This window comes from Punica granatum, chromosome 4, assembly GCF_007655135.1.
Source record: "Punica granatum isolate Tunisia-2019 chromosome 4, ASM765513v2, whole genome shotgun sequence".
Lineage (NCBI taxonomy): Eukaryota > Viridiplantae > Streptophyta > Magnoliopsida > Myrtales > Lythraceae > Punica > Punica granatum.
Genome location: NC_045130.1, coordinates 1,420,826 through 1,447,098, shown reverse-complemented (window position 1 = coordinate 1,447,098; position 26,273 = coordinate 1,420,826). Strand labels below are relative to the sequence as shown.

Below are 26,273 nucleotides of genomic sequence, written 5' to 3'. Positions count from 1 at the left end.
GTACCATTCGAGCAATTTTTTTAGACAAAAATGCATTCCATTATGATATCGTTAACCTCTTTTTCCTTTTGTAAAACATTTTTTTGTTAACTTGGACAAATTCACCATATCGCGAGTTAACTATTAAATCTGCTCGTGTGGTTTCCACTTTGATATCTTGTCTCGCATATTTAAGACATGTAATTCAAAGAAAAAAGTTATGTATTTTGAATGGATAGTTGCATTAAGGTCTCGCATATTTAAGACAAGTAATTCAAAAAAAAAAAGTTATGTATTTTGAATGGATACTTGCATTAACGAAAATCGAATGTGAAACTTTAATTCGCGGATGGAAATGTCATTGCACAAATACTTTTCCTTTGTTTGGATCGTTTTTAGTTTTTAGGTAATGAGATTGATAAAAGGTGTTTCCTTGTAACAAAGCATATAATGTTCTTGTGCCCCTTTATTTTTTTGATTTGTACATAATATTCGAAAATTCAATAAATTTTGACTAATTCAGTTAAATTAGGTTGACCTGCTAAGAAGTAAATGTCGCACGGTGTGAATTTTTTCCATTTACAATACTCGAACCCAAAATTTTACTAAAGAAGAATAAACGTCGAACCGTTTAAATCAATTCACGTTGATCTTCTTGTACTCCTTTATTAGTTATTTTGATTTTTAGTCTTTGCAACCGATAGTATGTAATGCTCCTCCCCCGATTAGTACTTTTTTTTTGTCTTGTTTCGAACCTTTTTCCATTTGGCAAATTTCATCTTTAACCTTACTATCTTTTATTTTAAGTCTAAATAATTGTGTTTGTTTCAATTTAATTATTTTATTTTAAAGACTTTCAAATTCATATAAAAAAATATTAGAAGAATAGACAAGGTAATTCAAAATACTTATCCACATATATATTTCTAATTTGTCAACATGAGAAATTTTTCGATAATTCTATCTCGTCATATGACGAGAGAAAACTCCAATCACATCGATTCAACCGAATAAATTAGTGTTTAACTACTCGAGTAATTGCCATAGGTGTTCCCGATTGCAACAATATAATTGATTTTTGCTAACTATTTGGTTACATGTTTTACTTGGAAAGTTATCCTCAAGGTAGCACAACATGAAAGAGAGCTCGTTCGCAAAATTCCAATTTTCAAGGTTTCTTTCGATATGAGATCACAAATCTGAAAACAAGTCATAATCTACGTACTTAAACTTTGGGCAAGGAAATGAATAACCTGAAAGGAGGGGCAGCAATGGAAATTTACTTGTTTCACTTTTACCCCCTAACATAATTGGATAAATCTGAAAACCCAATTTGAAATCGATTTAGAGTTCCCTCTTTTTACCTTTTTTTTTTTAAATTACCGGTTGGTTCAGGTCATGTCAGTCAGCTTAGTAACTGACCCAAGAATCAATGACGGGATTTAACCCACCTTAATTTCAAATTGAGTGTTCGTATTTCTTCGGGTCGTGTTTTCAGGTTTTGTTTTCAATTTACGCTCCTGGTAACGAGCAACACACGGTAGACTATATTTCAAAAACAAATGCAAACATGGTATTTTTATGAAACAAGTTGAAAATGGAGTTAAAATATGAGATATATAAAAATAAAAATTCAGGATTTTTGGAAAAGAAAAAAAATTAAATAAAACAGAAAAAGGGCAAAAAAGGAAAGACGTCTCTTCTCAGTTCTCCCGCTGAACCAACCAACCACCACCTCCCTCCCCCTCCTCCCCCCCCACCCCCCCCCCCCCCCCCCCCCCCCCCCCCCCCCCCCAAGCCCGCGCAGGCGCTCCCCCACCGGCACCTCCCGCCTCGTCCTTTTGACTCTATATTTTCTCCTCTTTAATAAGCTCCGACTTCTATCTCTCTCTCTACCCCTCTCTCTCTTATCTCTCTCTCTCTCTCTCTCTCTCTCTCTCGTGTTTGCTGCTTCGAGCTGCTCGCGGACATGGCGGAATCGGTCGAGTTGCCGAGTAGACTCGCGATCCTCCCATTTAGGAACAAGGTCCTCCTGCCCGGTGCTATCATCCGCATTCGGTGCACCTCTCCCAGCAGGTGGATTCCCCTCTCCTGCTTAGGATTCCATCTTCTGCGTCTGCCTCTGAATTTTCTTCAATTTGATCGCTACTGCGACTTGGAAGATAGTAGGTTTTAGGAGTTCGATGCTGCTGTTACTGTTTGAGCTTCGGGATAATTTGCTAGGTGATTGATCGAGGATTAGCGGCTCAGCATCAGTCATCACTGTTGATTTTTGATCCCTCTCGGTGTTTAATTGCGCAGCGTGAAGTTGGTGGAGCAGGAGCTGTGGCAGAAGGAAGAGAAAGGCTTAATTGGCATTCTTCCTGTGCGAGATTCTGCGGAGAATGTTACAGTCAGCTCCATGGTAGCTCAAGGTATTGATTGTTGCTGTTGATATCTCTTTTTTTTAACTGTTATTGCCGATAATATCAGCGTCTCTTTCCGGTTAAGATATGAGCTGGTTTCTACCTACTATTGCCTATACTGCGATTTTGATAGAAGACGATCATTTTGCTTTTTACAGGTGGGGGAACCGATCCCGATGAACGGAGCCCCAAAGTTCACGTTGGTTCTTCAGATTCTCACAAGCTTGATGGAAAAAATCAACAAGAAGTTATTCATTGGCATGCTAGGTATGAACCTGCCTGTGGCTAATCTTCCCTTCATGCTCATCACTGACTTTTAAACATGCTTACGTATTCAATTATTGACATCAGGGGAGTTGCTGCTCGAGCTTTGCATCTGTCCAGAGGAGTGGAGAAGCCAAGTGGGAGGGTCACTTATATGGTTGTCCTTGAGGGCCTGAGCAGGTTTAGTGTGCAGGAGTTGAGCACAAGAGGAACTTACTACACTGCCAGGATCACTCCTCTGGAGATGACAAAAGCTGGTGATATCCCAATCCTCAATTTTCTTTATCTAGTTTGTGTAATGTAGCAATTCCTATCTATTTCATTTGTATTTTTTCTTTATATATATATATATATATATATATATGTAAGTTGCAGTAGAACTTGCTCTTCTTTCTTCCTGCTGCTGTCATGAATTTTTCACTATATTTATTCACTTCTTTCTGGTATATAAATTTTTGTACCATCCAGTTTTGCGTGTGATATTGTGGAAGTTTCCACTTGCTTGTCCCTTTCATGTAATTACATGGGCGCCATAGTTGGAAACCTCTATTGGATTTTGCAGTTCTTTTTTCTTAGGTCTTTTTTTATTTAATTAGATTTATTTTAAAAAATTTTACTCCATTTTACAGAAACTTGACTTTGCACCTTTATACAGCTATAAATTGTTCAAGTTCCTAAGGGCTGATATCTTGAGCTATCATGCTAAGCCTCTTTCTTTCTACTTTCTCTGGTAGAGATGGAGCTTGTGGAGCAAGATCCAGATTTCGTATCATTGTCACGCCACTTCAAAGCTACTGCGATGGAACTTATCTCTGTCCTTGAGCAGGTAAATAAATTGTTATGCATACTTAATCGCTCTTCTTCTTTCAATTTGAAGTAAGAGTAACTCTACTTGATTATTTAACAGGTAGATATCTCAATAATATTTTTCAGCTACTGGTGAAGTGTTAACGTTTTATGCATGGGATTTTGCGATGCCTGTAGAAACAAAAGACTGGTGGAAGGACAAAAGTTCTCCTGGAGACAGTTCCGCTTCACAAGTTGGCAGATATATTTGTTGCCAGCTTTGAGATAAGTTTCGAGGAGCAATTGTCCATGCTAGATTCAGTTGACCTCAAAGTGAGATTATCAAAAGCCACGGAGTTAGTTGAGCGGCACTTGCAGGTATTGACACCTTTGCATCTTCTACACATTTCAGCATCAATTGGTCAATTCTTTCTTCTGTTGATGGATTCTGTCCTGTTTTTGTTTCAGTCAATACGTGTAGCAGAGAAGATCACACAAAAGGTTGAGGGACAATTATCCAAATCACAGAAAGAATTTCTTCTGCGTCAACAGGTTGGCTTCCTTGTTCAATGATTTAATTTGCCAAACAATCATCCTGCATTTTCCCTGCATAATCTTGATTATTCTGTCCTTTCTTTGATTTTGCTCTTTTGAGCATGAATTGAGCATGGTTGTGGCTAATGATATTTATCTACTGATTTGCTTGCCCTTGAGTGTCAAGGCATGTGTTAGTTCTAGAACCATTGTGTGTTTAAGTGGAGTAATGCGGTTTGCACCATTAGGGTGTTTGAGACTGGATACTGAAGCCACTAATAATTGAAGCGTAGTTTTTATGGTCTATACTTGGCATAATCTATCATTATGAACTATATTGTGAAAACAGAGAAATATAAAGCTATTTTGCAATTTTTGCTAATAGTTTAACGGAAGTCTCCTGTGAAGAAGCCTTTCCTAAGCCCAATCTTCTTTTTTCTTTTTCCTTTTTTTTTTCTTTTTTTCAGATGGACCTTGTACCCACCTTTATATACAAAGTTGCATCTCTCAAGCTTATGGTTCTTTCATGTTGTTGGATGCTTTTTGCATGATGCTACTGCAGTGTTTATTTGTTATCCTATCTCTCTCATTTGAATTTTATACAGATGAGAGCTATTAAAGAAGAGCTTGGGGACAATGATGACGATGAGGATGATATAGCTGCCTTAGAAAGTAAAATGCAAAGTGCTGGTATGCCTTCAAACATTTGGAAGCATGCACAAAGAGAGTTAAGGTATTCATTTCATTTGTAAGAGAATGATGACTCTAAAAATTGAGTTATGGGATGCTGGTTCTTAGAGTTCTCGGAACCTTTCTATTGCCCTGATGGCTTTTATTATGATGAAAAATCTGTTTTAAGAATAATCGATTGCTATTCTATCCATATATCTGCTGATTCTGTGCAAGTTTCATACCTTGAATTCTTCATGCAATAAAATCTGCTATATGGGTGCTGCAAATCTCAGGAGACTGAAGAAAATGCAACCACAGCAGCCTGGCTACAATAGCTCTCGTGTTTATCTGGAGCTTCTTGCTGATCTGCCCTGGCAAAAGGCTAGTGAAGAACTTGAGTTAGACTTAAAAGCCGCAAAAGAGCAGCTTGACAGTGACCACTATGGCCTAGTTAAGGTCAAGCAACGGATTATAGAGTATTTGGCTGTTCGCAAGGTTGATAAATTGTCTGTTTTATCTTCCCCCCATTTGCTTGATATATACAATGCATCTCGTTAACTAAAATGTTTTTGCAGCTTAAGCCAGATGCAAGAGGGCCAGTATTGTGCTTCGTCGGTCCACCTGGTGTTGGAAAAACATCCTTAGCTTCATCAATTGCTACTGCACTAGGAAGAAAGTTTGTGCGCATCTCTCTTGGTGGTGTAAAGGATGAGGCTGATATAAGGGGGCATAGGAGGACTTACATTGGTAGTATGCCTGGACGTCTCATTGATGGACTAAAGGTAGTTTGCTGTTTGGGTTTTGTCTGATAACAAAGTGAATATTTTGACTTGTGAGACAAGACAGTTGTTACTTTTGTGGGGAGAGATTGCTAGTCTTCATGGCCAGCTCTGGTTTCGTACTGATTTTGTTACAGCTGTAATTAAATAGTTTAGTTCTTCAACTTTCTGCCTGATTTCTATGCCTTCTTTGCATCTTATGCATGTGTGCTGGGAGATTCATCTTCTCAATCTGAATCTGCTTGGAATAATCCTCTTTGATTTGGAAACTAATATCTTTTTCTATTTGATTTCTAGAGAGTAGCTGTTTGCAATCCAGTCATGTTGCTGGATGAGATAGACAAGACAGGTTCTGATGTGCGAGGGGATCCAGCCTCAGCTCTCCTGGAGGTCCTTGATCCAGAACAGAACAAAAGTTTTAATGACCAGTATCCTGCAGTGTTTTAGCTCTTTAAAAGTACTATCTTTCCTTTTTATTAATCAAGTTTTCACTTAAATTGCTTTGAAATCAGATATATCTATGTTGTTCATACATTGATAATTCTCTTTAAAAAGTTAGAACCATTATGGTTTACTTCAATAATTTAATTTTATCTCCCATTGATGGGTGAATGTGGAGCACCAAGTACTTCCTTAATGATCAATATAGCTATTTGAATGTGCCATTTGACCTTTCAAAGGTGGTTTTTGTGGCAACTGCCAATAGAATGCAGCCCATACCTCCACCACTCCTGGACAGAATGGAGGTTATTGAGCTGCCAGGATACACACCCGAAGAAAAGCTGAGAATAGCCATGAGGCATTTAATTCCTCGAGTTTTGGATCAGCATGGGCTTAGTCCAGACTTTCTTCAAATTCCTGAGGTAGTTTGATATATCACTTTTAATATTGCTAAAACCTGTTGAGGTTTGCAGATCTGGTTCAATTATAAATTTTAACTATTATGGTGAATGATAGCAAATGATATGATAATCTTCCTGTTTGGAACATTTACTCTGATTTCCTAGAATTGTTTATGATGTTATTGTTAAGACTGCACGTATATGCATGAAGATTGAACAAAGCGAGGGTCAAGAATTCACAAAAGAAGGGACAGAGAAGCTCTAGGGTCTAGTTTATTAGGATATCACCTTCCATAGAATTTTATATTTCCCTACTCTGCAGAGCCTGATTCGTGATACAGAATCTTGTTACTTTTCTGGTATGCTAGGATATGGTGAAACTTGTCATTCAAAGATACACTAGAGAGGCTGGTGTTAGAAATCTGGAAAGGAACTTGGCTGCTCTTGCTCGGGCTGCAGCTGTAAAAGTTGCCGAGCAAGAACAAGTTGTCCCACTGAATCAGGATATGCAACGGTTGGCTTCACCACTGGTTGAAAATAGACTTGCTGGAGGAGCTGAAGTGGAAATGGAAGTCCTTCCAATGGGTGTAAACAACCATGAAATATCAAACACATTCAACATTTCCTCACCGTTGGTTGTAGATGAAGAGATGCTGGAAAAAGTTCTCGGGGTAATTCTCGTCCTGATTATGCATTTGATTAACTGGATCTGCTTGTGCTATATCGTTAGACTTTTATATTTGTTATTAAAAGCATTTGAGAGCACTTTTCAACTAAAGTTGCGTGGTATATTTGAATGAGAGAATATAATACTCACTGTCCTGGGACCAAACAATTTGTAAGTTTCACTGCAAAATGTTTGCTCACCCCCATCTGGCTTTATTATTCAATCTTTGGTTACATCTAGGTCTCTATCTGTTCTGTTTTCTGCTCATGTAGTTTCCTTGTCTTCCATTCCGAGAAATAAATGCATTCTCTCCTTAATAAGTGCAAATAGGCAGATGCGTGTCTGGTTCTGTTACTAGGTGCAGAGGCAAAAGCATTTATTGTAACTAATTTAATAGTTTGTATCTAAATTTGGAATGGGTTAGCAGATTTCATGGTTTCACATATGACTTGGGGTCGCGGATCAGTGTCCTGGATTAGTAGCTATTAGCAAGTTCATGTACTCTATCCTGTGTTTAAGTTTCCGTCATAGCTACCTGTAATAATGGTGAATGGTGAGAATGGGATGCAGTTAGGAAGTCTTTCGATCATTGACTGATACGTACATCTGCTCTCACAATGCAGCCTCCAAGGTTTGATGACAGGGAAGTAGCAGAGCGTATTTCCAGTCCTGGTGTGTCCGTTGGGCTTGTCTGGACCACTTTTGGAGGAGAAGTTCAGTTTGTAGAGGCTACAACAATGGTGGGAAAGGGTGAACTACATCTCACTGGACAGCTTGGTGATGTTATTAAGGAATCGGCACAAATAGCTCTGACATGGGTAAGATATCCATATCCTTCTGAGCTAAATAGCGTATTATACACACACTTCCCTATCATATTGGACAAAAGAATGGAAGCGAAGCAGAACGCAATTGGCATATTATGTGGTTGCACTTTGTTTTAAGATTGCGTTTCACCTCATTTCCATTATGTCATACCAGCAGTCCTAAAAAATGCATGCTTTTATTAAAAGTTATTTTCTTGTTTGGTGTTATGTGCTGGCAATATCCAAAATGATAATTGTTCTCTATGCATGTCATCACAGAGTAGAATCTTCTCAAAATCAAGATGTGAAGTGTATTAGGGTAATTTCTCTTGGAGTTGTTGATTTAAATTGGGAATGTTATCTTTTGCAGGTAAGGGCTAGAGCAGCTGATCTCAAATTAGCTTCTACAGAGGAAATCAATTTGCTTAATGGTCGGGATATTCATATTCACTTTCCGGCTGGAGCCGTTCCTAAGGATGGGCCATCAGCTGGTATCACTCTGGTTACGGCATTAGTTTCCCTGTTTAGTCGGAGAAGTGCAAGAGCAGATACAGCAATGACTGGAGAGATGACTTTGAGAGGCCTCGTATTGCCAGTTGGTGGCATCAAGGACAAGGTGACGTCTATAGACGACCTCGCTAATGTTTAATCTTTTGTACGGTTCGTGATATAGATGAGTATTTGTGACATTTTGAAGAATCCAACGATGTGTTGGATATATAACAAGGAGTTTAATGGATTCAGGTTGAAGGCCTTTCATCTTCTATTTTGGAGAAAACTTTCGCTTTTAGACAGAAGATGGGGTTAATCCATATCCTAATACATTTAAATTCCTAAGAGATGATTTTTGGTTCTCCATGCGGCAGATTTTGGCAGCACATAGGTATGGGATCAAGAGAGTGATACTGCCAGAGCGGAATCTGAAGGACTTAGTCGAAGTGCCATCAGCTGTGCTTGCCAGCTTGGAGGTATCTTAATATTGGATTCTGCAAGATGTTTATTACTTGGCAAAAGACATTAGCAAAGTGTCTCAGAGGATGGTGTTTTCTTTGCCTTCTCTTCCGTTTCTAATGATACTGCTTCAAAGATGTTCTTATAACGAACATAACATACAGGGGAAGCATTCTTCTAATCATTTGATTGTAGCCTAGTCCGGGATTCATTTAATAGATCTTTTTCATCTGCTGCAGATAATATTCGCGAAGAGAATGGAGGATGTACTGGAGCAGGCTTTTGATGGTGGTTGCCCTTGGCGACAGCACTCAAAATTATGACATCGAACGTGGATGACTGCCACCTTTTTGAGAGATTGGCTACTCCTTGTGCTGAGTTGAATCGAGTTCAGTTTTAATTCGTTGTCAAATGTCTCTGTGGTGTTCTCAGCACCTGTTGGCCTTGATAAGAGCAGTGTTCATGGATACATCAAAGATCAGCTAAAGCAACAACAGCCTAGAAACCAACGGAGGTTCAGCTGCTGCTCTTCCGGGGGATGATGTCCTGTACCTGAATGAAGCTCTCCACAGGGAATTGTTGGCATTGTAATTATTTTTCTCTCTCTCTAATACGAGGTGTAATTATTTTGCCACCCTATGTTTTCTTTGTGATTTTTCTTCATGCTTTCTGATTCCCGCATGTAACTGTTAAAAGGTGTGTAAATTAAGAGTTTGTGCACAGGGAACCTGTGTTTCCCTTCCTTCGCAGCTTCGCTTCACGATTAAGTCTCTGTCGTTTTCCAGCTAGAATTGGGCTTTTTGCCGTCACCTGGCCAGTAGGAAGTGATGGATCCTGAGTTCAACACCATGCTGCTTATTTTCGATAGGTAAGGATGAGAGGAATATTATTACGAATTAAAATCCCAAGGTATACATAGGTCCAGATAACCCTCAGAGATACAGAGGGAATCAAAATTCGTCTTAAGTAAGTCATGGGCCTAAGAAACCTCAAGGAGTTTGGTCAAGTGGTTAAAATACGCCTAAATTTGCACTCGATCCTGGGTTCGAATTCCCTTGGGACCATCTGAACGCCTTTGACGTGATTACTTATTATGTGCGCCGCCGAGGGTTCATAGAGCTTCGGAGATTAATCAAGTGATGTCTGAACACCCCGGGTTAGTAAAAAAAAAAAAGTCATGGGCCTAAGAGTTATTGGTACGTAGAATCCGGGTGCATTTCCACGCAGCAAAACCACTAACAAGCTGTCACCAAGCTTGATATATCTGGAGCCTAGTTTGGATTAGAACCAGGCTACAAGTATATGGCCCGTCGTTCGGTTCATGCGCTGATCAACCAATTCATGGCCCAGCATGGCCAACTGTCCAACTTACCTTAATAGATATACCACCCAGAGTGCATAGGAACAAATACTCATGGCCCACTGGAATGCGGAGTTGGCACAGACGAAGTCGAGTACTTAGGCTTAGCTCATTAAGATGAATAACGTGGGAGCTCCTCCCCAGACGCAAACCCTGCTTCCTTCCAGTACCCATTCACGAGTTTCACCAGAGGAAACATTGTAGAAGTTCCCCAACCCAAATGTTAGGGATTATAGCATTTATACCAAAAATTTGGAGGAAAGGAATAAAGATCCCACACAAGTTCCACATCTTATTTTCAATAAATGCTAACCCCAACAGGCAGCAGCCCATCTCATAGCATAATTAGAATTTAAATGAGGGTAATCACATCTGGACTCCAAAGAAAAGGGAACTCATTTGAGCATGCAGTAAAAGACATCTGCCGTTATTTCATTTGCTGAGATAGAAAGCAAATTTATATAACCTTCTCACCAGAAGAAAACAAGTTCCAAACAGGAGATGTCTCAAGCAGAACCGCCATGAGAATTCTTGACCTTTATTTCACTTGAATGAGAGTGAAAAAGAGATACACTAAGACAGCACAAAATGGCCGGTTGTTCACTCCAAAAAAGAACCAAACTCAGCAGTGCCAGTTGCGAGACAGAGAGATTAACCTGAAAGAGCAGAGTTTAGTGCACTGTGTACATCGACTCCAATCTGTGCTTCGGCTTTCTCCAAGTCAGTCGACGCCGAATTTACCTTCTGGGTGAACTCTGCAAGACCTTTCTGGACCGAGTTCTGGTCAATGCGGTCAACTGGTACAGCCTCAACAGCAATTATGTCAGCAACAGAGTTGGCATGGATAAAGGCAAACCCACTGCTCAGAAAATATTTTGTCACATCATTCCCCTCATGAACTGATAAAATCCCAGGCTTCAGCTCTGCAATTGTTGGCACGTGTCCAGGTAGAACACCCATTTGCCCAGTAGTAGCAGGTATAATTACCATATCAACCTGATATGCAATAACATGAAGACTATGAGAATGAGCAATGCACGAAATCCACATGACACTGTGAACAGAAATTAATTGCATTTTGCTGCACTAAAGAAATCTCAGCTACTATGCATTGACATATCTCATAAGCAAATACTGTCCTACACTCAGAACCTCTTACCTTCAATTCGTAAAACCCCGACTTGGAACCGACATTTGAAGAAAAATTAGATACCCAAAAGACTTATCTTAATATAATATAGCCACAGATGATGGTCAAGAACTTCAACGTGTTGCATGTAGTAAAAGTTCAATTGTATGGATTATAATAAAGCACACGAGAAATGCAAACCTTCCAGATGCAGGACCAAAAAACAAATGACATAAGCCAATACAATTCAGCAATCTATGGCAATAAGTTGCAAAGTACAAATTCAGAGCTGCTATCAAGTTTCTCTTGTCAAGATAAGGAAGGAAGAGGTTCGGGTCAAATGCGAAGTTAACGCTTCTGAGTAATCTAAGCCGATCTACATCCATTCCAGATTTTCATTTTCTGAGCCACGAATCATTCCAAAGACAACCACAGGTCTTCCATTTCCAGCTCATGTTCAGTTGATAGTAGATTTGGAAGCTGAAAGATCAACTCATTCATCATTCGCTTCAATGATCAAGCACTTTACCCAACGTAACTCAAATGCCAACTCTATAGCAGCACCCTCTAAGCGATCGCCTTAATCAGTTCGCAGTTACCGAGATCAACAATCTAGAAATTCCAATTAAACCCTAATCAACACGAAATCTAGAAAGAACGGCAAGAGTCGGACCTCCTTAGTGGCGAGCTCAGATGCATAAGGAAGCACGAAATTGACGGTGATTTTGGAAGGGATAGTGGAGGGAGTGGGAGGCCTCGGGCTCATGAAGGAAGAAGGAGTCTTCGGCGGCTCCATGTTTGGATTCACCTTCTTCCATGAGTCTATGAAGGTTGAGTCCGTCGACGGAGTAGCCGGCACTTCCGTGGACAAGGCCCGAACGCTCAACCGGTTCGAGAAAACAGGCCGGGATAGAATGCGAGTGGCTTGCCGGAGCATCGTGGCGGCGGAGGCGTAGCTTAGGTCTTATGCGGCGGAGATTGGGGGCTTTGCAGAGAACGACTCGGTTCTGGCGCCTCTCTCTCTCCCTCTCGTCTGAGCTCCTCTTGGGCCAGGTTTGCTAGTCTATCACCTATTTACATTTTGACCCCTGAGATATAGTTATTTAGATTCTACCCTCTGAGATATAGTTATTTGGACACTGCCCCCTGATTTAATGGCTTCTCCTTGAATCTTTCCCCATTTTTCTCTTTCCTTCTTCTTTTTCCCATGAACGTACATAATGTTTTTAAATTTTTGCCCTTGAAAATATGCTCATTAGCTTTCTTTGCTCATCTAGTTTTAGGTCGTGTTTCTTAGAGCAAATGAAGACCATGTAACCTATGCGGAAGCATTATTTTGATTTGATCGATGACAAACATGACCCACGAATGATATTACGTACTATTATATGTACAAAAAGATTTCAATGGTGAGGAATATCGGGGAACTAGATCGGCCGACGAGGTTTTTCTAAATTGATATGAGACTTTCCCACATTTTAGGATTTGGAGGAACTAGATAGGTCAGGGTTCACTTTTGTTAATATGACAAAACCGGGCACCAAAATCCGATGTAACCTGAAAAAGATGGAAAGATTATCTCCTGAAAAGCACGATTCTAGAGTTCATAGCAACAGCTGCTCTCCCTCTTGCAAATCATGTAAGGTAAGCCGAATTAACGGGAGTGAAAGGGGGAAACATATGCATACTTCTCTCAGTACCGGATGGACTGGCCAGGTCAAAAGTTCAGTCTCCATGTACCGAACGATGGGAAATACAATGAAATAAATCTTTGACTATCCACTAAGCTCTGAAGACGATATGCACATCTATGTACTCGGAAAACTCTCCTAGGCAAGGTCAGAAAATTGTTATGTACAGGAGGAGCAGTAGCTTCACCATTAATCACAAAGGAGGCGGTCATGAAGACTCATGTGCCCAAAATGTGTTGGGATCGGAGTCGAAGAGAGTCAAATCTTGTACTTCCAGGTTTGCTACATGCCAGTCGACGAAACGAGCTTGTATGGCCTTGAAGAACACAAGGATGGTGGGGAAGAGCCACCACTGATCATCATCCCTAGCAAGAAAAACAACACTCAAATGCTGTCATGAAATTCTACGAAGAAATGCAAACCGAGGAAATCACGTTTATTAGTAGGAATAGGAGATTGTCATGTGTGCAAGTTCCTAAATGATGCCGCACCTTTTACTGCTCGATGAATTTGACTTGCTTGGTGGCTGAAATGAGGAAATCCCATAATAAATAATGCCGCAAATGAAGGCCACAATCTGCAAGAACCAAAATCATCAGTAAAAGCAATTGCAGAGTTCATATATAGTAGTTCAGAAAACTAATGATCAGATCATTCACACGTCAGCATGAAGAGATGCTTTAAGCGCTTTCTGCTCGGGGGCCACTTACGATATTAGATAAAGATGCAGCATTCCATAAAGCATATACACGAGCAAGCAAAGCTCTTCTAGGTTCTTTACTAAACAAGGCATTCAGTCCTGCCGGGAAAGGAGAGAGCAGAGAAAGAGGAAGAACTAGTAGAACAGCAAGAAAGGCCCCCAGAGAGATCCAATAATAGAGAAGCAATGTGAGGAGCGTGACAGATAGATCTGCTAAGAGCATGACCGTGATGATATACTGCGTCGTATCCTGAAAGAGGGAAACTCTTTAGATACCATAAAAAAAAAAGGGAGGAAAATATGATAGAAGGTAATTATTAATGACACAGTATAATCTCAGAACCACCTGATGACCAATTGGTCTCATGTTCCGCAACAATAGGCACATGGGAAAAGCATAATCCCTCTTAAATTGCAAAGATCTTAAAGTAGCATCATTTATGACTCCACCATTTATTCCTCCAGTTATTCTCTTCCGAGCTAGCACATGACTTGAATATGCTGGAATCTGTTGCGGATGCTTAATTCCTTTTCTTGCAGAATCATCATTTTTCCTGGAATAGAGATCAGCGAGATTATACGTAATTGTTTGAAATAATTCAGCTCATTTTAACAGTCACCGACTTTAAGTGAATCTTGCCCTCAATTACATTCACTCTCTCTAAAAGTACGCACTCCTGATCTGATATATAACTGAGCCAATTGGAATTCGTGAGTCAATTAACTTGTGTGTGGTTGCAGAGACAGGAAAATTCCGAGTAGGCCAACAGACTCAATGAACAGCCTATTAACGAATGCCCCTTTCAGTTCATAAAAGCATTTAGAAATTAAAGCTTAAGAACTGGAAGAGTCAACCAAGTAATGCTCCATTTTCATGTCAAAAGGATCTCTATTATTTGCATATTTTACTGAAGCAAGCAAAACAATGTCAACCAACAAAAATTTTAATTGGGAACAGCCGTTTCAAAACTCGACAATCTGTAAGTACCAGCAGTAGGAGAAAAAGAAAAGCTTAAAAGCTGTTAAAAAGCACATCTACCCAATTGCAACTTGTCTCGGTTTCTTTCCTTACTTTTGCGGCAATAAAAGTTGACAGCAGCTGAAGTGCTGACCTATATATGCCGAGTTTGTGGCACAACTCACAATAGGCTAAACCATACGTTCTAACAATCAGTCAGATTCCAATCACATTCATTTAGAGTCCGAAGTTTTACCTGGAGCATTCATCATTTCTTTCTGATGAAGGGTACTGGTTCAAAGTCTGAAGTGAGAAATCACCGACAGATACCAAGATACCCAGTTGATAGTAACCCGAAGCTGTTGCTTGAAACCACCCAAGATCAATCTTGACCCCATGAAACTCAAGCTGTGGGTTCCCATGACTGTTTATCCAATCAAGGACGGGGCGCAATGATGTCCGAATCGATCCATGCCTCACAGTCCTCAACTGAGCATTCAAACCAGCCACCAATCGATTCCAAACAGTCGCTGGAACATGCTAAAGTGAAGGTGGAAAAAGAAAACCCTTCAGCAGAGACCTAATTAGGCTCCAAGTATCACAAGGGAAAAGAGGCTAGTTTTAATTTCTTCCAGTAACTTATGTGTTGTCTAAAAAGTTGAACATCCATTATGACAACTTACCATAATACACTCATACCACAGCTTCCTGTGCAGAATTTGGTCATGTGCCACTCATGTGACTTCAAGGGCGAGGCTAGATGAGGGAGTTCATGCACATGCTTAAACTTTGGAGCATGGCCAGCTGATATCGAGAAAGACAAAGCTACCTTTTACCCTTTTCAGATACTAAAACAAAAAGAGATTGGGTTTGCATATTTTCTTCAATTTCAACCTACTGAGCCCCTACTATTTGAGCATGTGCATGAAGTCCATAATCTCACTTTGCCCTCACATGAGCGGCACATGGCCAAAGTCCATCAACGAAACTAGTGGCGTCAACAGTATGGTATGGTATATCAACATAAAAGGCATATTGAAGCAACTTAAACAGTATGGTGCATGCTAAGACTATGTTACATTAGAATTGCAGATTCAAACTAAACTTAAAAATGATACAAGGCATATTAGAGAGCCGAAGAACCTGGCCAAGAAGATTAGTCAATAAAATATCACTGTGAATGCTGTAAGGTGACATATAGCTTCCATCCCCGCCAAAGAGAATGCACATTGGGAATCTCTTCTCTATGATAGATACGATGTCCAAACGCTTCTCATCACCACCAAGAAAGAAATCTATATATGCAACTATCAAGTCTGGTGTTGCCCCCACCTGCAGAAAGAAGATTGACACTTAAACAGCTGATTGCTATGTCAAGTAATGATCTTGTGATAATTACCTAATTGGCTGTAAAGCTGAACCGCAAACTATAACGCTTGAAAGACAATAGCTGTGGGTAAGTTTTATAGACCTTAATAGATCAGATACCTAAATTTAATCAAGAGTTACACTACTATAGTGCCAATAGGGTAATAAATCACCTAATCATTAAGTACATCAAATCAAATTAAATGATTTAAGCAGCCTTGAGCTTATTTTAAGGTGTTCCTATATCAATTCTCACACCCGCTCAGCGAATATCTTTCCAAACCAGTATTGAACTATTGACTAGGAGTTTTATCAGCTTCCACCTAAACTGCTTTCGTTCATTCGTATGTACGTAGTATGTATGTATGTATGTACACAAATACATCTTTTTTTGGAGGCAGTATTTGATGATGCAGCACATGATGGTAAGAAGATAGGTGTCTGAGTCATATAGAAATTCAAACTATCAACGGAGGTTCTTTTGATTCATGTCTCTGTGAACACCAGGAATACTATACTGCATTCGTTCTCATGGCAAAGCAGGAGACCTTGAAATGAACAGCTATATCAATTAATGACTAATTGAGCTGCAGCCAAAACATGAAAAGGCAGAAGTGTTATTATCCCAACCTTCATGCCCTTGTATAGAGCTCGAGACCTGCAAGAGCGAAGACACGAATGATCATATTCAGACTTAACATATTCCTGAAGGCGGTGGATTTTCTTTCTTCGACGCCATTGTTTCCAGGACCAAGCACAGGGATAGGCGAGAACTGACAGTATGCTGTGTATTGATCCCTCCCACCAGTCATATGCAGCAACGGAATTAATCTCATCTATGAATCTGTTGAAAGCATCTTCATAACTGCAGTCCAGTGAAATCAGCATCTACGTATTAATATTAGAAAGCTAATTATAAAGGAGGAACTTTCTATTAAGAAAAAGAAAGGTTAATTTCTTTCTCACACTATATCAATAACAGAGTCGGGAGGAGAATAAGGAAGATGCCATGGCTCTCTAAAAGTATTAGGACCCATAAAATACATCCTGTGAACATGACTCTGAGTCTCTTCAGCTCTCGCCCCGCGAACCTAAAGTTGAGACAGAAGAAAAGAAACAGTGTGACATTCTGATGCAAACTTCGACCCCGTTCAACAGAGAGTAAGCTAGATTTCGACCAAAAAAATCTTAATGTACCTCTGATAGAGAAAGAAGATATGGAAAATGGTGATGACTGTGGCGCTCATTTGGGGTTTCCTTGTAATAACCACAGCCGGGTCCCACTACCTTAATTCTCAAAGTACTTAGCAATAAAGCTAGAAGCACCAACAGGCAAGACAAGAGAAGAGCAAAAGGCAAGGGCCCCCCAAAAGTATACATGAGCTCTTCAACAGGATTGTAGCATTTTGGCATTCGGTACTTGTCAGATATACATTTGTATGGACAGGAAGGCCCTCTGACCCCTCCTGCAGCAAGCATTTGCAGTCATATAAACAATGGTGGAAGAAGCCGAGAAGAAGAAAAAATTGAAGGTATGGAAGCAGAAGGCACATAAAACAATTGTACCTCTTACGTATATATAATATGCACGTCTAGGAAGCAGGTCAAGAGAGCAAGGAGTACAAAGACTTGCATCAGAACCATCCACATTTTTGTAAGTGCCAACTGGGCATTCCTATTAATAACGTGCAGCAAAATCAAGTTAACTATTCTGCTTAACCTTCTGAAACAATTGTTTAAATTCCCATTAAACTTGCATAAACTTTGTGGTGTTTAGACTCATGCAAATTGTGAAACAAAAATGTAATACTCATGTTACTAGCTAGTTAAAGTAGTGTAGCATTTAAAAGTCACTAGATATAATCAACTTTTGCCTTGGTCCAAATTTAAATAGAAGTCCTTCCCTTTCTTCCTTTGTTAGTCAAATTTAGCAGACATGAAAAATAATATTAGACTGTTGAGAATCTATCATCTTGAAATATCCAAAAGATGATCACAAGCAACGCAGAAGCTAAAAGAAGGTTGATTCATGATTACTGTCAGATTAAGGCAAAGAACTGGAGTACCTTGCAGAATGTACCATAGAGACCCTTGGGACACCTCTTTCCAGTTATTGTGCCCTTCTCTCCATCAGAACTGCCATTAGCACCAGCTCCTCCACTGTTTAAAATCAAAACTCAAGCTTTTTCAACCATCAGATAAATAAGCAACATGTATTGTCTCATGATTTTTCAAACCATATGAAGATAACCCGTCACTGTTTTTGTTCAGATAAGTACTTTTTTCCTTAAATTTTTTGCTAGTTATTGAAAGATGACCATAATTGTACTGAATACCTGCTATCAATGGAGCCTTCAATAGTGGCAATCGGAACGTATTCCTCCCCAACATCAATCTTAGACCAGTGAAAATGAACTCTCCCACCTCCTCCACCACCACCTCCAAAGGAGCCACCCTTTCCGCCAAGAACAGATAATGATGAATTCTTGACTAATTTAATCTCTTGAAGGAAGAGAAGTATTGTTCCACCAGAAGCTCCTCCAAGCCTTCCAAGTAGAGAGGTATTCCCAGTTCTTGTATAGCCCTGACCATTGGCTCTCAAGAATCCATAAACTTCAAGCTTAAGGAGCGGCCATTGGGTAGATCCCATCACTAATGAAAGACGAAGAATATACTAAGACATTGACTGACATATGGCAAAGTGCATGCTAATTAGAGAAATCATACATTGGTAGTGTAAACTATGACTGCCGTTTTGCAACCACAGAAACAATCAGTCGACTACTCACTGCATAACTTTTTGTAGTGCAGTAACAATCAAATCAAATGGCTGGACCCCTGGCCAATCTGCAAACTAAATCCCAGAAAACTGGATATGCAAGTTTACCACTGGACAAACTGGTTGAACCACGCAGTGCATTTCAGTTTCTTGGTGATTAGGCAGTTTTTACTTTGAACCAGCTCCTCTACTTTCTTTTTTTTATTCCTTCTTTAGCCAAAGCTCCTCTAAGTTTATTCTGTCAAACATATTATACTGATATTTTGTGTTATTTCCAAATGCCAGTTGGGCCAATTGAGCCTTCCAATCCCATGAACACATAAATAAATCAGTTCGAAGTTCGCTCCTGCTCCGAAAAGCAATTGTATTACATCAACATGAAAACGACTTTCAGAAAATAAAATTTTTCGTAGAAGGTTTACCAATCATTCCGCCTCCAACCATGTGCCCATACGACTGATTAGGACCCTCTGTTCCACTTCCCAGTTCACATGGAAGGTCAGCGCTACCATAATCTAGACCACCATTGCAGACTATCCCATTGTAGTATCCTGTGCCACCTCTTCCCCCATGTCCAGCACCACTACCAGCACCGTTAGTATAGTTTCCCCTTCCAATACCATCACTGCAACCTGAAACCCAAGGTACTAGAAAATTTGTAAATAAACAGAACTCTGATGAAAAAAACTAACTAAAATCAGTAAATGCTGGTCACCTAATTCAGATGCAGTGATCATCCCATCAGGGTCAATAATGACTGTCCTTGCCCTGTGGATGTGAATAATGCTCCCCTTGATGAGACCAGTTACAAGAATGTCCTCCACACGACAGATCTACCAATGTTTTAGCATACAACGAGAATTAGAAAACACCACCCTATTTCAGTGTCTAAATCCAAGAAAAGTTTCTAAGTTGCAAACAGATGAACCAAAGAGAATGTCACCAAACTTTAGATTAAAAGAAGTAGCAGTATATTATATGTATGGCTAAAATAGTTTCCAAACAATAACTATAATATCTGCCCGCCAGACTTGATTAAGACCATCTCTATTACCTGATTTTATTAAATTCCAATCAGAGAATTGCAGTACAATAATTTTCTTTTGTATCAGTGGGACATCCGTTAATACTTCAAGATTAAACACACACTTACTTGTAGAGAAAAGGATAATGTATAATTAACATGGCAATCGTCCGGAGGAGTAATTATATCTGTTGGGCATGTCTGACTCTCACAGAGCGATTTCGTTACACTGACAAAATTATACAAGAAGTCAGCTAATTATCCTAAAACGAAAAGCCAGATTGAGAGAAATGGATCAAAATAGCATACTCACACACTTCTACTGGCATCATCATCCCATGGAGCCTGAAGTTTAGCGCCTGGACCCACCTGTCAGGAGTGGAGAGAAGTGAAATCAGTTTACCGAATTAGACCCTTGTATTTATGGATGCTCAAGAAACACAATTAAAGAACTTTCAGCAGAAAATGGGCCACAGCAGTTGTTAATTCCAATCTTTTATTAAAAAAGAAAAGAAAAGAACAAAATGAAGTTCATCAGCATCATCATAATGGTCTAGAAGTAGCATATGTTAAAAAATGTCTTACAGTTATATTATAAAACAGAGACAAGGAAAGTCGCTGGCCCTTGATTGCATCCCCATGACCTGTTAACTTGAGTAGTCCCTGGCCATATACAGCCAGGTTTGTATTTGATCTGATAATGGAGTTATGCTGCAAGAGGAAAAAAAATTCCCATCGTCAGTTTGAACAACGAAGACTAAGTAGGGATGTAGCTAAATATATTATATAATCACATGAGATGGCATACCCTCAGAACTACAAGATTTCTCACTTCAAGAACAGAAGTGGTGACCACTGTGTTTCCGCCGCCATCAATTTGAATTTCCGAGTTCCACATGAGTAACATTTTAACAGCAACTCTAAGCGCACCATAAACCTTTGTACGTGGAAAGCAATTGAATCAACAAAAAGGCTGGCATATTGAAAAACTGCCAAGAATCTCCTACGTAGTTTATGGAACTTGCAGAAAAGGGCTTATGTAAATTGAAGTAATCTAGATGTCATTAACAAAACTAAAGGCAAGCCCTCAGATGTTCTGCTGTTTTCACGAAGGGAAATGACAAAAGAATCAGAAGAAAATTTACAAGGTGATATACCTTAATGATGGAATCACTCATTAACAGCTCCTCAGCAACCAGCTCAAATTCTGAAACTGGGAAATCAGATAGGCCAAAAATGATACTGCTATCACGGTAGAGACTGATTTGACCACGCACCTTTATATTTAAATAATTAAAAGAACCATTAGAAACAGTTTAAAGCTTCAAGAAGAGAACTGAAGCAGAATACAGAGCATGATGGGTTCAAATGTACATTGAAGTAGTTACACTACATAGGGGATCCCCTCATAAAATTCTAGGGAGAATAATACACAGATTGGTGTACATGAATACCACGAACTGGTTAATTATAATGGAAAGTATCTTCTCCAGGTTCACATCTTCTGAAACATTCTGTACTCTTTCATGCTATAGCACATACTTATTCCCATATATATGTGTATATATATATATATATATATATATATATATAGATAGATAGATAGTTCAACTTGTCTCCCAATACTATGAAAATTCAACTTGATATTACGATTAACTTCAACTTTCTGGGCTTCTCAATCAAATAGGTGCGCTAATGGTAATAGATACAAATAATTTTGTGCTATACATTTCTAATGACTTCCTACTACTATTTATATTCAGAAATATTAAAACGAATAAAATAAAATAAAGGCGGACATAAAGTAAATGATCTGGTAGGATAGAGAGACCTGGACTCTAGTCCAAAGTAGCGGGACCAACACTTTTGCTTTATTCTCCACAATGACATTAGACCATAATTTGGTCGTGGGAAAATCAAGTAAAGGCGTCTCCGTTTCCGTTGAAATATAGTCATTTCCAACTCTTAAACTCCGTAGATTTGCATTGAAGTATGTACCAGCTGCTCCAGCATTATGCGGACAGCCAATACTTGATCCACCTGCCACATGAAGAGCTCAAAGAGACTTAGACATAGAGGAGCAGAGCCTGGCCCCCTTTTTGACCTTAGACTGAAAATTTGTAAGATTCCTTTATTTAGATATAAAGAAGCTATGCTAAATTGCTCATGTGACGTTTTACGTGATTATTACTTCTAATTGAACCACCAAAAACAAGGTTTTAGCTTTACGCAATCAATTTAGATGTAATGTGCTAATTCTACTTACTATGCATGTGCCCAATCTAGGATAAAAATGTCCGGTTAGCATGTTTGTATTATCTAAAAGAGCTGTTGGAGAGCGAACCATGAACAGTGATTCGGATGTCTTCTTGTATGCTGTAACAGTCCAGAGATATTCTTCCTCCACCACCTCCTCCCCATCCTCTTCCGCCTGCTGCACTGATGGTACCATATCCCTTCCTGGGTAATGAGAAGATGGCACAATCTTCTGTTATTGACACTCACCTTTAATATCAGGTCTCCAACTTCATAATTGTTAACTAGTAGTAAATAATTGCAAGAATGAATGCAACGAACTACCGACTATTACTGTAATACGAATAAGCAGATAAATCGGGTGCCAATTTAACCTCAGGCTACTTTTCTTAAGGGGATCCCAGGGTTGGATTAACTAATTTGATGGCAACTTCCAGCCCCATAATCCTATAAAATGGGATGCCTGGAACGAGCCGATTGCCAGTGGGGTAGTAACCCGGGTTATCTCATGAGTGGTCATATTCCTAAGCCGGAAACGTTATTTAATCAGTAGCCAGCTTTTTCTAGGAGAATGGAACATGTACTTACAGCTTTACAGCGTGCATGAAGATGCTTCCACCAGATCCTCCTCCCCCATTAAGTCCACCATCCCCACCTTCTGCAAGCACCGATCCATTTAAATACAGCAAATCCTTCACAAGAAGCTTGATGCGCCCTCCACCATTCCCTCCAAACTGTTTCTTATCAGAGGTTCCCCCACCCTTGCTTCCGTAGCTCCATGGCTCGGACAAGTTGGACCAAGAATAAACATCACCTCCCCAAAAACTTGTCGTGTTGCTCTTCACACAAGAAGCTCCTCGCCCGCCATGTCCTCCACCAGCACCATCATAACCCACCGGTGTGCCGCTTGTCTGGGAAGGAGGTGCCCCACCAAATGATGTTGTATTTATCGAAGCACCATTTTCAAGAGTCATATTTGCAGCGGAAAAAACAAGAGAACCAGCAAGGATAGCTGCATTTTGACCGATTCTAACATATCCAGACACATTAAAATTGATGGTGCAGCCTTCTATCAGGCAAGAGATATAGACATGTGGTAGTATCTCAATATTTCCAAGACCATAGATGGAAAGATCTGAACTTAAATACAAGTTTGCACTAAGCAAACAGGTGGTATTAAATGATCCTGCACCTTCCAGGTCCTCACAAGACACTGAATCATTTGATGGGAATGACAAGGCGGGTGATTTAGTTCTGATAGCGCTGCTCCTCCCTGAGATACTGCCTGTGACTGACCCAAGGTCATGAAGCTGAGGATTGGACCCATCAGTTCCTACGTGAAATCCTGAATCTAGAGATGCAGCAGATATGCAGACATACTCCAATAGAATCCAGCATAGAACCGAACGGCGCATTGGTGACAATTGCATCACCAATGCCACACTACCGCATATTAGAGCTTCTACCCAGAGTGGAGCTACTCAATGCTCTGATAGTATAAACAAATTATGAAATTGAGCACCTCAAGATAGACCTAAATGATCTTCACGCGTTATTTGATCCAGGGGCTATAGCATCGAGAATTATTTATCAGCTTGTAGCAGTCGCCAGTCGGTCTTATCAGGGGCAGCCTCTGAGGACCCTCACTCCACGTAGCAAGCTTCAATTAATTCTGATGAGGCATTTCAGCATTGATCGGAGAGAGCTACTGCAGCTCATCAAAAATCTCTCGTCAACCATACTTGCATGTATCCTGCCATAACAAACTTTAACTAAATAATTTACACATGAGTAAATTCATTAACTTTATGAAGCTATAGCATATATATATATATATATATATATAAAACACAAGTCCAATACAGCCAGCTCAACCGGAAATTATAGCTGGTATGACAATGAGAGAGAGTAAAGGAGCTCAAGCCCCGAGAAGATTTAGCTTCAGCAGTTCACTGGGATCCCATCTGTGTTTCTGATTTATTGTTCGGAACAAATGAAGAACCACAACTTCAATAGAACAAACCAGGAGTCTCCTTGCTGTCATTTTTTTGGCATATACTTTATTAAAGTTGAAACGTGAAAAGGGCAGTGAGCTAAAAGTTGGCAAATCATCGTACATTTAGACACACGATAAAAAGCACTTCGACTGAGGGAGATTTCCTTGCCGCATTGAACTTGCTTCCCACTGAATCCTTTGCTAGAAGAGAACAGCAAAACAACAACAGAGACGGAAATTCAGCTATAGTACTCGGAATAGGCAATGCATCAGCTAGAGCAAGCATGAATTATATGCATGAATTAGCAGAGAAGTGGGCGGAAACCACGGACTTCATAGCTGCAAGCTCAAACTCACCAACTCAGGATCTACCAAATTCAGTACATAATCACATTTCGCTTCGACCATCGCATAATAAGCAGTCAACCGATCAACCAAACGAAGAGGAATTATTCAACTCCGAAGAAAGAGATGGAGAGAGAGAGAGACAGTACACGGACAAGGATCGGGAGTGAAGTGAGAGTGAATCCGAGACGGGAAACTTCGTTTGGTGTCTCTTACTGTGCGTGTCTGTCGGTCAGTCTGTGAGATGAATCCGAAGACTGCGAAGTGAGCGTTCGGTGTTCGTCTGATCAGCTCAGCTCAGCTCATCTCATCGGTCAGACTCAGAGAAAGAAAAGAGTTCCTCCACTTCTTTTCCCTTTTCTTTCTTTCTTTTTACCTTTTCCATTAATCAAATTTTCGGCTACAAATAAAATCAAATTATATAGTAGTTAGTAGTAACCTAAGCCCATGCACCCGGAAATTAGTCGGGCGAAACCCCAAACACCTCGAGTTAGCAGAAGAAAAAAAAAAGAACCTGTCTTGCACCTGCAGACCTCACGCCACTCGTTAATACTGCGAGCCGAACTCGAGCTTGGATATTACACTTGCTTGAGCTCGGACATTGCCGTACGCTCCTATTAATTAGAATATTAGACAATTAATGGTGAATTATATGATACAAATAATTCCTAGTGCTGGCATAAATAAATAAATAAATAAATAATTGTAGAGTGTGAGTAGGAGTACGAGTATAAGCTACGTTCAAGCTAGCGGTAGGTAGTTGGATAGATGTGGATGGATGTTGACCTTCTTGGTTGCGTATTCATACTCATCATGTTCATTTGTTTTATCTTTTAGTTTATCGTTATTTATTGTTTCTGTGCTCTTGCTAATTAATGCGATTTGTAGTTAGTAGAGTTAAATTAAAATTGTGATTCTAAAATACCACTCACAAACCAAACAACGCTTTACACGCGGAAATTCTCAAGTGCTTACATCAAATCGGCCAAATGAAAAGAATGGAATAAAGGACAATGTCTAGCTTTTACTCTTTATCCCCTATGTCTACCACGTATCATCTCCATGATATGCTTCCTCATAGCACTAGCTTTTGTGGTTGTGCTATGAAATATCCTTTTATTCCTTTCACGCCAAATAAGATAGGCGGTACAAGTCCAGGATAATCTTTCGAAGGCAGAATCTTCTGTCATACCTTTGCTGGAGTAAACTTGGGCTTACAATTCCACAAGAACAAATATTTTGCCGAATAGGATACGTTTTGGGGCATCGGTTCCTGGATATCAATCCATTCTTTCTTCACAACTCCACGAACCAATTTTGGTAAGGGAAATTCCTTTTCCTCTAATTCGGCACACGTTGAATGTCCCTTTCTAAGAACATGCCCCGGCTTTTTCTGATAATTATAGTAATGACACTCCGTGTATTCGCCAGTGCTAAATTTGGAGGATAGAGCATATCTCTTTTGATAAACATAGTATGCAGTAATCGGACAAACCACCATTGTGCGATGATTTTTTGAGAGGACGGAAATGAATGTGGCAAAGTACCGTTGGATACACTTGATTAATTATTTTAAATACTCAACTTTTTTCTTTCGTGTTGTCCTTTTCTTATTGATTTAGTGGTTAATTATGTCATTTGGATAAAGTTGACGAGGGAATGGTAGGGCCTAGCCCATGAATTAATGGACTACACATTTCTCCATCGGTCATCATTGAGCCAAAGACGGACGTTGCGTGGCTCATTGTACTGGCCCTTAATACCTTAACCATTGGTCATCGTTGAGCCAAATGCGAACGCTGCATAGTTCATTGTATTTACTTTCTCTCTCTTTACAACTCATCGATCATCGTTGATCAAAAAACAAACGCTGCGTGGCTCAATGCACTGACCTTTGATATAACTCATTGGCCATCGTTGAGCCAAATAACGGACGTTGCGTGGTTCATTGTACTGATCTTCGATCTCTTTACAAATTATTG

General features: G+C 39.8%; 3 protein-coding genes across 20 annotated transcripts; 1 reads left to right on the top strand and 2 right to left on the bottom strand.

Moving 5' to 3' along the window:
• Positions 1-1,778: 1,778 nt before the first annotated feature.
• On the top strand, positions 1,779-9,445 carry LOC116204708 (lon protease homolog 2, peroxisomal). Its single transcript, XM_031536950.1, has 17 exons — positions 1,779-2,055; positions 2,281-2,393; positions 2,543-2,651; positions 2,736-2,905; positions 3,383-3,474; positions 3,633-3,812; positions 3,903-3,986; positions 4,574-4,701; positions 4,934-5,135; positions 5,216-5,422; positions 5,717-5,847; positions 6,069-6,282; positions 6,630-6,932; positions 7,552-7,746; positions 8,105-8,350; positions 8,601-8,702; positions 8,925-9,445. Exons 1-17 carry the CDS (start codon positions 1,949-1,951, stop codon positions 9,006-9,008), a joined length of 2,667 nt encoding a protein of 888 aa, XP_031392810.1. The 5' UTR covers positions 1,779-1,948; the 3' UTR covers positions 9,009-9,445.
• Positions 9,446-10,319: 874 nt separating this feature from the next.
• LOC116204709 (ATP synthase subunit delta', mitochondrial) lies at positions 10,320-12,224 on the bottom strand. The gene is made up of 2 exons (XM_031536951.1): positions 11,848-12,224; positions 10,320-11,041 (listed from the first exon to the last, which is right to left on the bottom strand). The coding sequence occupies exons 1-2, from the start codon at positions 12,109-12,111 to the stop codon at positions 10,697-10,699; spliced, it is 609 nt and encodes a 202-aa protein (XP_031392811.1). The 5' UTR covers positions 12,112-12,224; the 3' UTR covers positions 10,320-10,696.
• Positions 12,225-12,809: 585 nt separating this feature from the next.
• On the bottom strand, positions 12,810-24,679 carry LOC116204707. Of its 18 annotated transcripts, none has more exons than XM_031536935.1 (24): positions 24,441-24,676; positions 24,068-24,147; positions 22,539-23,716; positions 22,039-22,154; positions 21,526-21,734; positions 20,852-20,971; positions 20,503-20,631; positions 20,280-20,405; positions 20,008-20,063; positions 19,824-19,923; positions 19,386-19,503; positions 19,093-19,302; positions 18,228-18,543; positions 17,958-18,051; positions 17,458-17,566; positions 17,089-17,357; positions 16,858-16,982; positions 16,522-16,756; positions 15,667-15,855; positions 14,780-15,063; positions 13,909-14,119; positions 13,576-13,815; positions 13,357-13,442; positions 12,810-13,230 (listed from the first exon to the last, which is right to left on the bottom strand). In XM_031536935.1, exons 3-24 carry the CDS (start codon positions 23,378-23,380, stop codon positions 13,074-13,076), a joined length of 4,341 nt encoding a protein of 1,446 aa, XP_031392795.1. In that variant the 5' UTR covers positions 23,381-23,716; positions 24,068-24,147; positions 24,441-24,676; the 3' UTR covers positions 12,810-13,073. The 18 variants fall into 18 exon arrangements, 17 of the variants coding, with proteins under 17 accessions (XP_031392795.1, XP_031392793.1, XP_031392799.1 ...); XM_031536933.1 differs by having other exon boundaries at positions 22,539-23,703; XM_031536939.1 differs by having other exon boundaries at positions 22,539-23,658.
• Positions 24,680-26,273: the final 1,594 nt, after the last annotated feature.